Source organism: Strix uralensis, chromosome 4, assembly GCF_047716275.1.
Source record: "Strix uralensis isolate ZFMK-TIS-50842 chromosome 4, bStrUra1, whole genome shotgun sequence".
Taxonomy (NCBI): Eukaryota; Metazoa; Chordata; class Aves; order Strigiformes; family Strigidae; genus Strix; species Strix uralensis.
The window spans coordinates 8,916,144-8,932,569 of record NC_133975.1 but is presented as its reverse complement, the minus strand read 5'-3'; the positions used below and the strand labels follow the sequence as shown (position 1 = coordinate 8,932,569).

The window sequence follows — 16,426 nt, the reverse complement described above, 5'->3', positions numbered from 1 at the left end:
AAGCTGACCTCATCATAACCTGTGACCTGCAGCCTACATCTCTCAACACTTTCCAGTATATGCAAGCAGCAGGGTAACTGGAAAGTCAATAGCGTTAGACAGACTAATGACACACAAAAAGCCCATGCACAGAAAGTAGCAAGGGATCAGCCCTGCTATTCAGTACTCTGCTTAGCTCGTCTGCAAGAAAAGAATCATTCCAGCTCCTCTTTAAAAAAAAAACAAACCTGAATTTGAACTTTATTTTACATCACTGAATACAGCATTTGTGACAGGTCAAGCTTTATTACAATCCTGTAACTCTGGAGTGTTTTAAGTGAAGCAGCAGGAAGTGTAAAATAGAGACATGGCCCATGCTGCCCCTTACCAGCAAAGCCAGGTCATGAGTACAGAACCTTGGTGTTCTTACACAGGGAAATGTAAGACATTGTTACCTACTGGAAGCAGCAACTGAACATAAGTTTATTGACATTTCCTACAAACGATACAGTAAATAATATGCAAGACAAGTGCAAACCAGGAGTTTTATTTTTTCCCCACATACATAATTAAAAAGTAAGTGAACACACAAGACAGGAACTCAGAGACTAGACATATTTACAAGACACTTAAGCTATCAAATTTTCTCCATCTTCAAGATCAAGTCATCACAGATTTTCGTTAGTTCATCATTTTCTTTAGTCTGTTGAAAACAGAAAGAAGTGAGTTTCAGGTATGCCTAAACTATGCTACATCCATGTAGCGAGCCAAGTCACAAGTCACGTTTGCCAACACATGGAATTGAAAGGCCGTTTACACGCTAGTGACTCAATGCAAATTTACTCTAAAGAACAGACTACTTTGCAGAAGGTCACGTGGTACTGTTAAGAGCCTCAGGAAATGAGCCAGAATCCACTATACTGCCTCTACATCTTCCACAAACTTTCCTATACCTGGGGACCAACTGATCTAGGGAAATAAGGCTTTTCAGACTCAGTCTTTGTTAGATACACTGAAATTAAAGATATTGACAGTTTAGATTTTAATCGTCACAAGACGGACAACTCTGTAGGATGACACTTTTACTGACATGTGGCAATAACTTCTAGTTTGTATAATTCCTCATATGGTCAAACCATTTTAATAAGAGTTCTTAATACAAAATGCTACTGTACTTATAACAGGAACAAAACTAGTTCTGTGTTAAATGGCTTGTTTCATCTCTCCACTTACAGGCCTACTGTTTCCTCAGCTATGCAAGCCTTAGCCATAAGCCTGAAAACTAACAAATACAGGACTTTCCCCTAACAGAAAGGTGTCAGCATTACCTATTTTTGAATCTTCAGTGCTGGCAAAAATACAACCATGTTGCTGTAAGACTAATAGCATGCATTTCCAGCAATGACTTTTAACCGTCAAAAAGCTTTTTTCCTCTGAAGGGTTCTAAAAGGAAACTGATGTGCCTTGACAAAACATTTTAAGTCTTTATCTATGCAATATGAAACAATATCAAATACAAGGATTAGTGGCCTGAACAATAGTGAAAGTTTAGTCAATACAAGAGAGTCTGTATTAGTGCTAATAGCTTACAAATCACATTTATGAACCAGCTGAACCAGCTATTCAAGATTCATTCCCAGATTCTGCTTTGGGACATGTTTAAGTTTTAGATCACCATCTCCTTCTGTAGTTCAGATAACCTCCTGACACAGTAGCCTGCAATGATCACTTCTGCGACCCACCTATGGGAACAAACCTTTTGCTCCAAAAAAATCTAAATGTACAGATGAGTCTTGACAGAGCTTTGCTCTGAGTTTCAATGCCTATTTCCCAAAGCCTGCCAGGACAGCAGCCATCAAAACCAGCAGTTAGCATGGCTATTTCTAGCACTAGCACAAGGTAGTTCTTGGCCTAGTCTAAGGCAATACCTTGAAGAGACTAACCTTTTGTTCAAGGCTTCTCTCTAAAGACTGGATCCTCATTTGCTCTTTGCGGAGACTGGCTTGTAGTGCTGCAGACTCTGATTTAGCTTTGCTTCGTACCTGAGCAATTTCCTCATTTGCTCTGAAATGGAAACAGGATGGTGTTCACATCCCCTTCAGACAGCACAGCAAAAGTGTTCATAGAATCACACTAGATGCTTGCAGCTTGGATTAATCCCCAAACTGAAAGCGTTTTAAGCCAAGTTTTGATATTAATGAACTACATATTGCAGCACCTGTGAAAAATATGTATTTCACTCCCAGTACTTGGTCTCTTGACATGGTACTTACTGATGCAGCTTTTCCTCAGCATGTGCCTTTAGTGCCCGGTATCTCTGCTCCTCTTTTTTAATTCTAGCCAAGTATTCCTCAGCACATTTTTTCAGAGCTTCTTCATTCTGTCCCAAAACCAAGAAGCTTAGTTAGCTTTTTATAGACTAGGAGATGGAAGAGTCTCTCCACAAATGGGCTATTTGACTACACGAAGTGGCCATATTTGCTCATCACAGTAACAGGAACAACTGTTAAGTCCCACAGACCTACACAGGGACTAAAGCTCCTGCATTCAACTCAACTTTGCAAACCAAGATTTATTCACCCCATTTTCCTCCCAATATACCGCTTATTTGGTAGCAAACTTTTAGTAAAGGGTAAAGGTCTCTGAAACTAAGGCCACTTATTAGTTCTGTGTGTTTTGCTGGTTCTTTTAAATCAGCTTTGCCTTAGCTTGCAATTGTCCCAAGAATAGCTAGCAAACCAACTACCTCAGAGAATCCATAGAAAGATTCAGGCTTTGGGCCCTGACATAAATGAATCTAACATTAACAGCGAGAAAGTTACCTTGGTAGGCACGTACACTGACACCTTATTTTATTAGCTATCATAGCAAGTCAAACTATTGGAAACAAGTGCTAAGACTAATTCCAGCTCTTCAATTTAGCAACTCTGTTTCCAAGTGATGCTTTAACTCTGTGCTAAGGAAAGGCCTTCTGAATTTAAGGTGGAGAGATGGGAGGGACACAATACAAAGGAAGCCTGACATGTATTAGTGAAGCAGAAACTTAAGCTGTAACACAAACATTATGCCTGTTTCTACAACCTAGACCACCACAGAATTTATAAACAGGCTAGTCCTAAGCCTGAGTAAATAGGGGATGTTAAAGAATAACTGAAGGGAAAAACCTGAAGGCACTTTTTTTAAACACCAACTGAATCAATTTTTATGCATTTCATGCAGTAAGAAACCATAGCTTATGCTCCTCATTAGCTTCATTCCCCCAGTCTCTGAAGATGCTAAAGAATGAAGACATGACTTTACCAAGTTGGGGGTTTTTTAAGCTAAAGAATACCCAATAAACTTATAATTTTGACTTGTGATAGCAAATCCTCTTCAGCATCCATTCAGCATGATGTAGGGGAAACAAGCTGCCCTTGTGCAGCAGTTGCTACATAGGAGTGTCTATGATGAACAGAAAAATGATATGCTTGGAGCAAGAAACAGCTCATTCTGTTTGAAGAAACTTTGGCTTCTAATAGAGAGATCATTAACATACTTTAAGCCAGCCACTAAATACAACAAGCCAGTAATTTTTAAAATCTTTTAAGTAAACAACTTAGCACCTGGTTTTACAGGTAGTGCCTAAACTAGCTAATTAATAGCTGCTCTAGAAAGTCATCATTTCCTCTCCACTAAGTCTCATTTATCTTGGAAAGATGTTATTTGCATTATAGCATCTTACTTTGCGGTAACCCTCTAGCACTTCTTTCTGTTTTTCAAATCGTTTGAAGAGTTCAGAGAAAGATTTCTCCATAGAGTTCAGATCTGAAATAACTTGTTGCTTCTCTTCCATCATCCTCTGCATTTCTTTCTTTGAAAATTCCTTCTGCTTCTGAGCATCCTCTAAAGAAATTTGAGTTAACAGGGTTACACTCATGATAGTTATTGTATTAGCATAAAATTAGTTCCATAGTAGACATACAATCCCCACACCTTCAATTCTTCCTCTTAAGCAAAAATGGGTGTCATAATGCAGCCTTTCCTCTGAAAGGACACTATATCTTTGCTTTTGAAGAAGCAGTCATATTCTCTTTATTTGCTACAAACTACCTCACATCAACCCTAAGGCCATTAAAGACCAGTTATAAGGTGCTTGCCCAAAGCATCGTTTCTCCTGCAATGTAGTCAAATACTACACCTGAGTTTACCATAACAGGAGCCTCAAACGTTGTAATAGAAGCAAGGAATCCAAAAAAATATTTGTTTTCATTAAATATACACAATAGCTGGAAGACCTGGAAGAGACTGGGATAACAAGCCAAACTAGCACAGCAAACTCTCTCAGGACAAGTTTTTGTTAGCACACCTGAGCTATGCTTCCTACAGGCTTAAAGAAGCCCAAGAAAGCTGACCTAATATTCAGTCTCCTTAAAGAACTAAATTTAAGGATGACACAGATTTGGCTATTCAGCTTTGAACCAGGAGAATGTACCTATAAACAAGAGTTTCATTCAATGTCTTCCTAGCTTTGAAGCCACAAACTTGACCGAAGCAAAGGCCAGATACCTCCAGCAAGAACTTCTATTGACATTTTATCACTTAAGGTCAGGTAATAAACAGTTAAACACAAGGTGCAGACAACTGGGTCTACCAGTTTTAATAAACCAACAGCTTACACCACTAGAGAATAACAAAAAAGTTAGATGCGTTCATGCCTGATCCAGGAAGTCATCATTACCTACCACGTGCTATCATGTCTGTATGAATATGCATAAAAGTGTTACTCTAACTACCTTGTCTGAAGCCTTGCACTCACCCTGGAAGCACTTGAAATATTAATGCCATCAGCACTGAAGTTGTACTGACTTCAGTTAGTAACCTTGGGCTAAGCACACCCCACCCACAAGCCAAAGTGTAAACATGGAACTTACCCATCATTTGTGTTATTGTACCTTCAAACTCGGCAACTATTTTTCTAAAAAACACGAAAAAATGTTGAACAGAAGTTAGAAAAAGCAGCTGGAGTAAATAAGTAGATATAAAAAAATCAGAACAGATTCATACCCCATTTCCCTGTATTCCATATGAAGCTTTTCATACTTCTTTTTCCATTCCTGAGTCTCCAACTGTTTCTCTTGAACCTTTGAGGGGGCAAAACGAAAACCTTTATTTCTTGCACAGGAAGAGATACAAGATTTGATACTCAGAAGAGTCTGAAGAGCAGCTTAGGAACACATCATTTGATATGGAGAAATATAAGTTCTAACTGCTTAACAAAATCAAAATAAAGTGTTTAATTACAAATTTGAGTCAAATAAGCTGTAGATTTCGCATACATGATTCCCACTCAATGTTACCAATATCTCTTCAAATGGCAAGATCAGAGCCAACTCAGGTGACTTCTTGGTTACTCTTACCCATCATATATGTAGATCATTGTTCCTTGGCCAGTTATGTTCTCTTAAGAAGTAATATCCTCTCAGGTGACATATATTTCCCTTTTATTTACAAGACACACAAAAAGAGCACCACACAAATCTGCTAATCTTAGCACAGGAAAGAGCAAATACCAGAAGTCTAGTCTAGTAAAGATCAAATTACTGTTTGGAGTAATTTATATTCAACACTCAGTCTTCCCCCTACCATGTTTCCAAATTTAAAGACACTTCAGGTCATTTAAGAATAACCATGCCTATTTCACATCAGCTGAATTGAAGCAGAGCTCACAGTAACAGTATTAAACAGTATAAGCACTCTTTGCTAAGTGCTTTGTGCAGACTCCATAAACTTTATTTTGTCCTGGGTTTTCTATTAAGAACTGTAAGCCTCACAGTTGACTGCAGTGTGGCAGACCTTCAATGACAGAGACCCAAAATACATAGAACAACCTGGAATTTTTAACAAGAGAAGGTGAGAGCACATGATTACTGATGATTTCCCCCCAAAGTTACACAGCATACTGTAGCACATTAATTTTCAGTATTTTAGAATAAACTCATGTTGAATGTATTGCAATGTTTCAGATAACAGGAAGCGGGACAGAAGTGAAAAAAGAATGTAGCAAAATAAGAGAAAGAATTAAGAATTTTTAGGCTACGAAAGCAAAAATGTGTGAAGATGGAAACAGGTTAGAAATTTTCATTTGCAAACTCAATAGAAATGGTTCAGTAGACCCAAAAAAGCATGCTTCCATGAAGTGCTGTATTTGTCCAGAAGGAGAACAGGGTTTTTTTTTTTCCTCCCACTCTTGAGTTGCTTCACCAAAAAAAGTAATCTTAAAATTTAGTATGTCTTCCTTTCAAGTTAATATAGTGATTCCATGAATTTTTATTTAAGTGACACAAAGATGGAGTCATCCAGTCCCACCTGTCTCGCTACAGCTGTTTGCATGTTTAAAATAGTTCTTTGAAACAAGAGATTAGAGCACCAATTTTAAGATATTACAAGCTTTACCCCCTATTATTATATAAATTCTTCATTTTAAATCAATGCCCTAGGAGTTGTCCCCTGTCAAAAAGCTGCACTTGTTTTCCTGTACTAGACAATATGCTGGGTAAAAATGTCCTCCTAAATGACAGCAAAAGTTACTCCTAGAAAAGCTGGTATCTTTGTACTCTAAAGGGAAAGAATAACTTAAGCAGTAAATAATCCCAGGTCATCTTTGCTTTGTGTCCTTAGTGTCACTGCCTGCAGCACAGCTAGTAAGGAATTCTGAGTGCTCCATTTTCTTCTGAAGTTAATTTTGAAGTGACACGATTAGCTTTAAGGACATTTATGCTTAAGTATTCCTCTTACGTTATCCAGTATTTGTAAGGTTACATAATGCAGAAGCCATCATGAATCAAGTACTCACATTTTTGAAGTGAGTGGATACATAACTCTTCTTGCCTCAGTAGTAAAACTGGGGTTCAAAAGCAATTTCTGTAATGATTTAGCTACAGAATATGCTTGAAATGCCACCAACTACTACTTCCCTCCTCCACTAAAGTTTTTCTCCTCCAGACTGAGCTCCAGATCTCTCTTATTTTATTAACTGGACATGCTGTTGTGCTCCCCCATCACACAAAAGAGATTGATCACTGCACTGAATTGGCATTACAGTTTTATCTTGTTTTAAGGAAACAGAAGCAACCACTCCCACTGGCAAGAACAGGTATTTCCTGCCTAGTTTAATAAAGGGTATTCAGATCACTGATATTAAGCCTAACCATTCCTTCTGATAATGAATGCTTTTTACTACTGACCAGTTTTAAGGTAGAACTTGACTAATAGTAAAGTTTACCATATTTCCTTAGATACCAAGTCTGAAAAGTTCTATACCTACTGCTCCTATCAAGGTCACAGCAAGCTTTTCAGAATGAGATGCTTATGTTAAGTACAATGGAAAGAGTTATCAAGTATAGAGATTTACACCAGATAATCTAAACACAGGGAACTTTCAAGGCTTTGCAAATTTCTGCTTTGGAAGGATCATCATACCTCTATTTTAACCCGCTCAACAGCTGCATCCATGTCTTTTTGGCTATATTTTAGCACATCTATAATAGCATCCACTGCAGTGTTTGTGGAAGCAGCAAAAGGGAGTGGAGGAACATCATTAGTCAGGGAGTCTGGAATTAGGGAACCTGTGTCCTGTGAGGAGAAAAAAAACCCTAGAGTTTCAACAGGTTCCTATTTTCATGCCACTGATTAGCTGTATGCAGATTATTTGATGTTAAATCAACATATTTTACTTAAACACCCAAACTGCCTCCATAACTTTGTTACCATAGCTTTCTTACTTTATAGATATCTTTTAGAACTATGTAGTTATCTTTAAGGTATAACAGAATCTGCTATTCACCAATTATAGCTATCAGAAATAAAGCAGATGATACCACACTGTTCCCCACCAGTAAAAAGACACACCATTTCAGGACAAACCACTGTGTGCAGATCTGTTCATAAAAGGCTGTTCAAACTATAAGCCTTAGACTGTAGAGCATCAAGTTTAATCAAAGTGCTTTTCATTCCAGCAGTTCAACTAAAATTTTGTTGCTTCAGCTGCATGAAAGAGACTGCTTGATTAAAGCATTCTTAAAAACAGCTCAAATTCTCCTAGACCATGTGCAACACCACCAGTTTCCACAAAAAAGATTTTAGTGGATTTCATTTTCTTCAGTATTAGAAAAGTGCAACACTGCTGTATCCAACCTGATTTTTAAGATAACAGTTTAAACAAGCATTAAGTATTCTACGATCTTTAAAATATCTTCATAAGTCTTAAGTTCAGAACCTAGCCTATCCCTTCCCCAAAATATCAACATGAAACCCGACACCATTCCAGACACCCTTACAGAAGTTGTGAATGTTCCCAGAAGATCTAGTCCTTTTGGTTTTTCTTCATTTTGAAGACTCACTGCAGGCTTTTCAGCTTCCTCAGGCAATTTACTTAAATCAGCAACAGGACTAAAAACGAACATACACCATTATATTCAATACAATTTCTTTGTAAAGCTATATACTACAGCCTAGACTAAGTCAATACCTACCCACACTGAAGCGGAGCTGTCATATTCATATTTGTTTCAAGAGTACCAGAAATTTGTTTTCTTGGACTGTCTCTCAAAAGAGGGTCAAACTTCAAATACAGTGACTGTTTCCTCAAGGCAGACTCTTTGAACTGAGGGGAAACAGACATAAACTGGCAGATATGCTGCTTCATAGCATAACACACACAAGTAATCCTCTGGAGAGAGGGTGAGCCTATTCTCCAGCGGCCAGAGCATTGTTCTCAGGAGAAAAATTATGTAAAAGAACCCAGTGCCCACACGCTTAAGTCCTTATGTAATATCAAGTGGACTCAATCTGCTCAAAAGGGCAAACATTTATGAACTATGCAAAACCAGCAGAAGACGCTGAAAGGGATAGTATTGTAAGCTGAATGAGCAGTGTATGTCATTCTCTGTCTTTGCTCATACAACAATAAGGACAAACACAGCACAATCAAAAAACAATTTCAATTCAGTGTATTCACTATGTATTCAGTCACTCCTACTCTGGAACAAAGCAAGAAAAAGAATAACTAAGCTGAACGGATTAAAACATGACATGCCCAATTTAGAGCAGATTTCCTGAAACTGCCCAGAAAACAAAAAAGCTTAGAAGAAAGTATTTTCTAAACAATGATCTTGCACTTTCAAAGCATTATGTTCCTGCAGTTTTGGCAACCAGGGAGGTGAAACGTCATCCATCTCCATTTCACTGCCATTTTAAAGAAAAATAGCACCTTTGCAAACTGAAAGCAGAAGACCTCTGATCCTTAGCAGAATTACTTATAACTACATTTCCTTCCACCACCACTCCCTACCCAGCCTTGACAACACATTCCTTTGGAACAGAACCTATACTTCTGTGGGCAAATTCAAAGTGAAGTTATTTCATGAAAGCATTTAAGGCTTGACAGTTTCATCCACCTTTCTTCTCCTCTCTGCCAGGGAGGAAAACAAAACATTTCAATGTCATACTTACTGATGAAGTCCCAAACTGTTCCAGATAGTCTATTTCTATGCCCATTCCTAGAACTGGAAAAGAAGGAAATTATACAATGAAGATGCAATACTGTCCCACAGTGAAACACTCACAGACAGAAACAAATAGGTACATATATAAAGTAAATAAATCCCTGCTCCCATTTCATGAGCTCTAGTTTTTCATTTGCTAAAAATATTGTATTTCAATCTGGACCTGAAAAAAATAAAATTAAAAAAATCAGGCAAAGATTTCTAAGCTAAGCAAATTTACAGTTTCCATTTGTCCTCAAATAATTGTAAGAATATGTAGAATTTAACACACAGTTGAAGAACTTCTGATACTCTATGGTTAAAGCGGTAAGCACACTCAGATATTCTACTCTTTTATACAATGCCCCATAAAAGAGTAAGTTGGCAATCTCACCATTGAAATTAGCACACAGCTCAGATTTGAACAATGAAGTTACAGCAATTTCTCAATATACTGATTCCACTCAAGTATGAAGATAAGTGACAGACAGCACTGCAGTGCAATCATTTGCCCACAATGCTCCACACAATGCTCCTACAAATAACAACCCTTCCAGGTGGTTTAAGTCACAGCTATGTAGTAAGCTTTTAAGACAGGCATGTAAATTCAGGAAGACCATCCACACTGCAGTATGAAATCAGTATTAAAGTAGTGCTAAGGCCTACAGTAATCTACAAGACTCAAATACAGGCAGTTGCATAGCTCTAGTGCTCCCAAGTTAGGAAGTCAATACCAGAAGTGATTTTAAGGGAGCATTTTTTCAGTACAGAAAGCTGCCACTGAAACTCTAAAAAGATTGTTTCTGTACCAGCCTAAATTTCATCCTTCCGGGGCAGCTGAAGCCTACTAGTCAGCCTTCTGAATTTAGCTTAATCCAGAGAAAGTTAGAAATACACTTAAGTACATTTCCCACCACTGCTAGTCATTGTAGGTTTTACAGTCCTTTCAGAAGAGCAGAGATAAAAACTAAATCAATGCCAAAATTGAAATAGAGGAATACATACAGAGGTTATTATAACACTATCTTTTCAGTCTATTCTGAAGAAGTGCCCTCACCTTCTGATGATGGTCTGAAGAACTCTTCAGGTTCAGTGTTAGCTGTCTGCTCATCTGTTATTTCAGTTCTGTGGGAACTAAGTTTAATTTCTTCTGCAGACACTGACTTTTTTCCACTGTCAGCAGAAACCAAATTATCTTGAGAGGGTACATTAGCCGGAGACATTTTAGATGGGCTCATTTGCTTCTCCTGATGAGAAAAAACACAATCCTTTTTACTGCTAAAATAATGATTTAAATGCAATGAAAATCACAATAATGATCGCATTGGTTTGGCCAGCATAATAAACCAAGAGTTCACAGGTATAGAAACTAAACTACCAACACTGAGTACAGCTCACATTATATGGGAGTCACTTTATTTTTTATGAGTCCACACCCTTATGTTTGTCCTTATATGCAACTGCTGATCAAAAAAGATACTAAATAGCAAGGTACCAATTTGGCTGTCTCTGATGTTACCTTCAAAAGACAAGTCTGCACAGTTGATACTCATTCTAGAGCTGCTGAAGATACATAAAAACACTAATTCTTAGACAAAATATCAAAAATGTGTTTGACAAGCTTAAGTCAAAGAACTCTGTTTCATGGAATAACTTGGTAAGAAGTTGTGGCTGGCTATCACTGGCTATCTTTCCTATACCTTACCATGGCTGTCTCTCCTGCTTGAACGCCTGGCTTGTTTTCTTGAGTTCTTGACTTGTCTTCTACCACATTCTGTTTGCTGACTTCCCTAAAAGAAAAAAATATCAAAATCCAAGTCACACAGACAGTTCAGATATACTGAACCACTGAACAGAGTAAGCTTGAGAGTTTATACTGCCACAGTACAGGAAGCTTTATGGAGGGTGGGGATGTAAATTCACTGTCTTGCCTGGTGACAACTTAAATGACAGAAAGCTCTCCCTCCATCAGAAGCAGGACTGAGAAGCAGAAAGTCACAGCAGTATCACTTATTCTTACTCATTTAACACCATTCTCTTATTTCCATATGTTAAACTCATTTTTTAAACTAAAGATAGGCTTTTTGTTTAATTAAGAACAGAGCAACAAGCAGCCTGCTACTCTTTCCAGTCATGCAGTGATTACTGGTGTAAAGCACAGAACTTCATTATAGAAGTCCAATACTTTACTTACTGCTGACAGCACAAAGTTACCTTTTCACCTTGGTAAACAGTAGCTGACCATGTTACACAGGAAGCAAGAGAGTAAACATTTCTGTCAAATTAACTTCTTGTGCCAGTCTAGTTCTGGTAAGCACCTGCCTATCTATAGTAATGCTGACATTTTAATAGTTAAGACTTTCTAGGAAAGACAGTATCTCCCATTCTCAATAAAAAGTTTTACGTGGCGCCAAAAAATACAACTTTAGTGACATGCCTTTTTATTGGCAATAGCATTCAGATACCAAGAACATAAAAACAAGCAACAGCACCTCAGAGTTCAGCCAGGACACTAAGAACAGAATTGCCTAGTCCCTCCACATGCTGCATAGTGTGCAATGATGCTGCCTACTTACATGTTTTTTGAAAGACAGCAGCAGTCACTGTTTCTCCACATTTTACTCTAATCTTGGAGGAGTGTGTAAAGAGCCGCTCGACCAAGGTACTAATGTTCTTCCCATATAAGCCTGTTTCCTCCCATTCTTCCAGATTTAATAAAACCTTTTGCCCAGAACTAGCTATTTCAAGACAGTTTCCCCAATGAGATCTTTCTGTTGCAAGGTACTACGTTAAAGGTTACATGTGCAGACTCAGCCAACCTCAGAGGGAGGAAGTCAAAGAGGTAGGAAACAACTAGTTAGAGAAAACACCCATTTTCCCCTCACATGAGAAGTTCAAGGTGCTTCTACATTCAGCTACAGATTTACTTACAGAGTTTTGGGTTCTCTTTTCTCAAGAGTTTCACAGGTACTTGGTCTATTATCCTGCTCCACTGAAAGAGGATCCCTTCCTGATGAGGTACTATCCTGCTCCTCCTGCAGGTGAACTTTCTGAGGGCTAGGTTTTGAATCCTTGGGTGAGCTGGAAATTTTAGAGCCTCCTCCAAAGGGATTAAAGTTTGGATCATCAAGTTTGTCCCAGTCAAATTTATAGGATGCTTTGGGAACAGGGATTTCATCCTCCACATTACTTTTATTTTGCACTTCAGTATTCTCTGGTTTTGTTTTGGTAATAGGAATTTTCTTGCAAGGTGGCTTAATTCCAGGTCTTTTACCTAGTTTCTTAGGAGGTGGCTTTCTAGCACTAGTATTATCAAAGTCAAATTCCAGTTTCACTGGTCCAGCCTTGGTGACACCAGGCTTTTCTGCAGGTTCTCCTTTGGAGACAGCCAGCTCTTCTGCAGGCGCTGTCTTTTCTGTGGAGGTTTTTTCTGCTACTGAAGCATTCTGAAGCTTTGATTCCTCAGTTTTAGAAGAATTAGTTACATCAGAACTACTGGGACCTAAATTGCCAGATAATTGCACAGGTGTAGGTGCTTCTGCTAATCCCACTGAATTATCAATTTGGCTCACATCTGTGGAAGAAGACTTCACATCCTGCACAGAGTCACTGATTGCTTGCTTAGGGGACAGCTTGGATTTGTTAGACTCTAGCTCTCTCAATACAGTTTTTTTTCCAAAGAGAGCCTTCTCCTCTTCGCTTGAGTGCTCTGTACTTGCTGTGGTTGAAGCAAAAGGAGCTGTATCATCCAGCAGAAAAGAATCATTACTTTTTTCAGAAGATTTCTCAAGGCTGCTAGATACTCTTACAGGAGAATTTTGCAGATTTCCAGGAGAATGCTGCAACTGCACTGAACTTTGAAAAGGACTGATGTCATTTAAGTTATCAAAATCCAGATTGTAGGAACCTCGACTCTTCACTGGCATTTCATCATCTGGGTAAGGAGCCGCGCTGACCTTCTCTGGCATTTGTGTATTTATCACTGTGTTGTTTGCTTCAGCTTCAGTCTTTTGTTGATATGTGCTGCATTAAAAAAAAGAGATCATATATGCTGTAGCTATTTTTTAGACATCATCTGAAGTCATCTTTAGAAAGATATTTGTACAAGTAGCTCAGCATGCTCAGAGAAATGTGATTTTTTTTTTGACCTGAGGCAGCAAAAGAATATCATAACAGCAAGAATTCAGTTGCCACCTAAACAGTCAGAAGTTATGAGCTCTGGTACACATGAACTATATAGATCAACCCTTGAAGCTCATCAGCATTCTTGAACTGTTTTACACAGCTACATTACCCTATGCCACTCATCACTGGAGACTACTGCTCTACTCACTACAGCATATGGACATTTCCACTTCACTAGACAGTGAAATACATATTGCTTAGGAAGAGTTATTAACAGTAAGGAGCTCAAACACAGGCACAACTAGTTGTACGTCTTCATGTATTCATCCATGAGTCACGACAGACTCACAAGCCTAGGACCAACTGAGTCCTGATTCAGGCTCTCCCATTCTAGTCATTACTTTGTCTGGTTATTTTGGCAGATATTTTTCCCCTGAGAGTATGCACCAGCATTTCATCTACAAGGGCCTACACACCAAAACAGAACCGGGACTTCGGACACTCTAAACTCTGTACAACAGCAGATTTGAAGAGTAAAGTCATATACAAGAAAATACTTCTCCAGTAAGAGAAACATAAGAGTCTCTAGCAGAAGAAACAGGTTAAAGAAAGAGTTTGTGTACTCACTACTGCTGAGCATTCTACTGGTTATTGCTCTCCACTTTATTTCCCCAAACTCTACCCAACCTTTAAGGCTTAGCCTCAGACTACAGAGAGTTAAGCCATTACTTCCTGAAACAGGATTTCCTCCCATTGTTTTGTCCCTTCGTAAAGTTATTATTTCTATGTGCCCTCCGTATCTGCTGTAGAACAGAACATGATTAAAATCCACTCACTAAAAACACCACTTCGATAAATCCGAAAGCAAAGGCGGGAGATAAGAGTTCAGGAAGTCCTTCTCACCCGGTTTGAGTGCCTCTTCCCTGCAACAGTTCAGCCCCAGGCTTGTTCAACTACTCAGGCCCCGCCCATTCTCCTTCAGTGTTTAACCTAATAAATGCCAGTCAAGAGCGAGACACCTGCTTAAAACTTGAATTACTTGATGCTAATCAAAAGCATCACCCTTCAGCAACACCTAGTCCATTAGCTTATTTGATACAAACAAATCCTTACATTTTTAAGGTAGAAAAGACATGTACAGTAAAAGCAATGTCTTGACAAATAATTATGCCCTAACTAAAACCAATTCAGTGCTAGCCCTTTTAACTCCCTTGAACCTTATATGCACTAAATCTTCATTTATTCATGTGAGCAACAAGCTTGGGGCATAAATGCAACTAAGTCATTGAAACGTGGCAGCTAGCTCAGAAATACTTTTCTAAACTAGAGCATACATGCAAGTCTGCAGTTGAAGCAAATCTATACATTTCAAGAACATTTAAGTGTTCCCTTCTTTCTTCCTTCACCCCTTCCTAAAACAAGAATAAGGGTCAAATGAAAGTACTGGGTAGTTAAACAAGCAAAAGGATGTATATCCTTGCAGAGGACAATCCGAGATTTCTTGTCACTAGGAATTACAGATGTCAGATCTTTAGAAAAGTTTAAAAAGGAGCTAAAGTCTGTAACAGAAAATATGCATTGAGGCCTATTAAACACTGTCATAACATTGCATTAGTATACCATTATAACAATATTCCTAGTAAAGGAGAGTTGCAAAACCTCAAACTAAAACACTGCAGACTTTATGGTCTTCTCTAGACAGTTACTGTGAGCCACTCTGAGACCCAGGCTGCTAGACTATAAAAGGCACACAGACTTGTTTGTACTCAGGATTGATGTTATACTCATTTTATGTTGCTAGATTTTCTTTGATCTTAGTACTCATTGACTCAGGGTGTCAATTCAAGCTAATCCTTCAGAAGATGTATCTTAAGGAGAAAATCTAAAGAGAACTAAACATACAAGAGAAGAAATTTTAAGGCTTAGCTTTAAGGATTAGCTTTAGAATAGTTGCAGTCTCACATGAAAACCTTAATGTAGGAAACAGTTTTGTATTCTCTGCCTAATGTGTCTCTTTCATCCATATCATAAGTTATCTCTATGAAATCAGTTAGAGAAGTTTGAAATGGAGTTCAGCATTCAATATTACAACCAAGATAATTGTCACTACTTTTAAGAAAATTTTATCTTTGAAAGAGTTCATGCATCAAAGTCAGCATTAATTTTGGCCCTTTTGTGCTGTTCACATCTTGTTATAAAATACAAAATTACATTTTAACTATACAGGTTATATAGGGGAAAAATTAACTTGAGTATGTCCCACACTGCTAATACTACTGACAGCAGTGAATACATTACTTACTCGACATTGATGGGTGGAGACAGAAGATCATCAGCCAAGGCTTCACTGCAATCATCAAGTATGAAAGTAGACTCAAGTTTGTCCATCATAGTAGGACTTAGGATTTTTCGAGTCTGAGGATCTCTTAGAGGAGTTTGAAAGGTTACCTTTAAGAAAGGGGCAGGGGGGAGGAAAAAGGAACAACATGAACACCACAATATTTTCAAGCTCCAAGTCGCACACGCATTCAGCAGCAGAGATCATAGAAGGCGAAAGACTATAATCAATACGAAAGTAAAAGTTTACCTTCATAGCCTTTGCCACACTTTTTGGTGGCAAGTTTTCTTTCTGGGACAGGCGTAGAATCGAAGGTCTCCCTGTAGGTTCTGGTGGTGCAAAGAAAAAGTCACAGTCTTCCACTGTTAGGTTGTCGTTGATGTTTCCTCCATTTTCTTCATTTTCTGCATTTAAAATCTGCAGACTCATTCTAGAACATCAACACATAGAATATCGCAGCATG

General features: G+C 38.3%; 1 protein-coding gene across 1 annotated transcript; it reads right to left on the bottom strand.

Moving 5' to 3' along the window:
- Nucleotides 1-510: 510 nt before the first annotated feature.
- Nucleotides 511-16,426, bottom strand: TACC3 (transforming acidic coiled-coil containing protein 3). Its single transcript, XM_074865561.1, has 15 exons — nt 16,213-16,426; nt 15,928-16,073; nt 12,432-13,523; nt 11,206-11,290; nt 10,558-10,747; nt 9,469-9,521; nt 8,490-8,620; nt 8,295-8,406; nt 7,438-7,590; nt 5,023-5,099; nt 4,890-4,933; nt 3,701-3,861; nt 2,253-2,359; nt 1,923-2,043; nt 511-682 (listed from the first exon to the last, which is right to left on the bottom strand). Exons 1-15 carry the CDS (start codon nt 16,390-16,392, stop codon nt 617-619), a joined length of 2,718 nt encoding a protein of 905 aa, XP_074721662.1. The 5' UTR covers nt 16,393-16,426; the 3' UTR covers nt 511-616.

Coding starts and splice junctions, on each gene's coding strand:
- TACC3 (XM_074865561.1), bottom strand. CDS start 16,392: ATGAGTCTGCAGATTTTAAATGCAGAAAATGAAGAAAATGGAGGAAAC. Junction 16,074..16,212: donor GTGTGGCAAAGGCTATGAAG/GTAAACTTTTAC, acceptor CCTTTCTTAAAG/GTAACCTTTCAAACTCCTCT. Junction 9,522..10,557: donor CTTCAGACCATCATCAGAAG/GTGAGGGCACTT, acceptor CTTCTTTTCCAG/TTCTAGGAATGGGCATAGAA.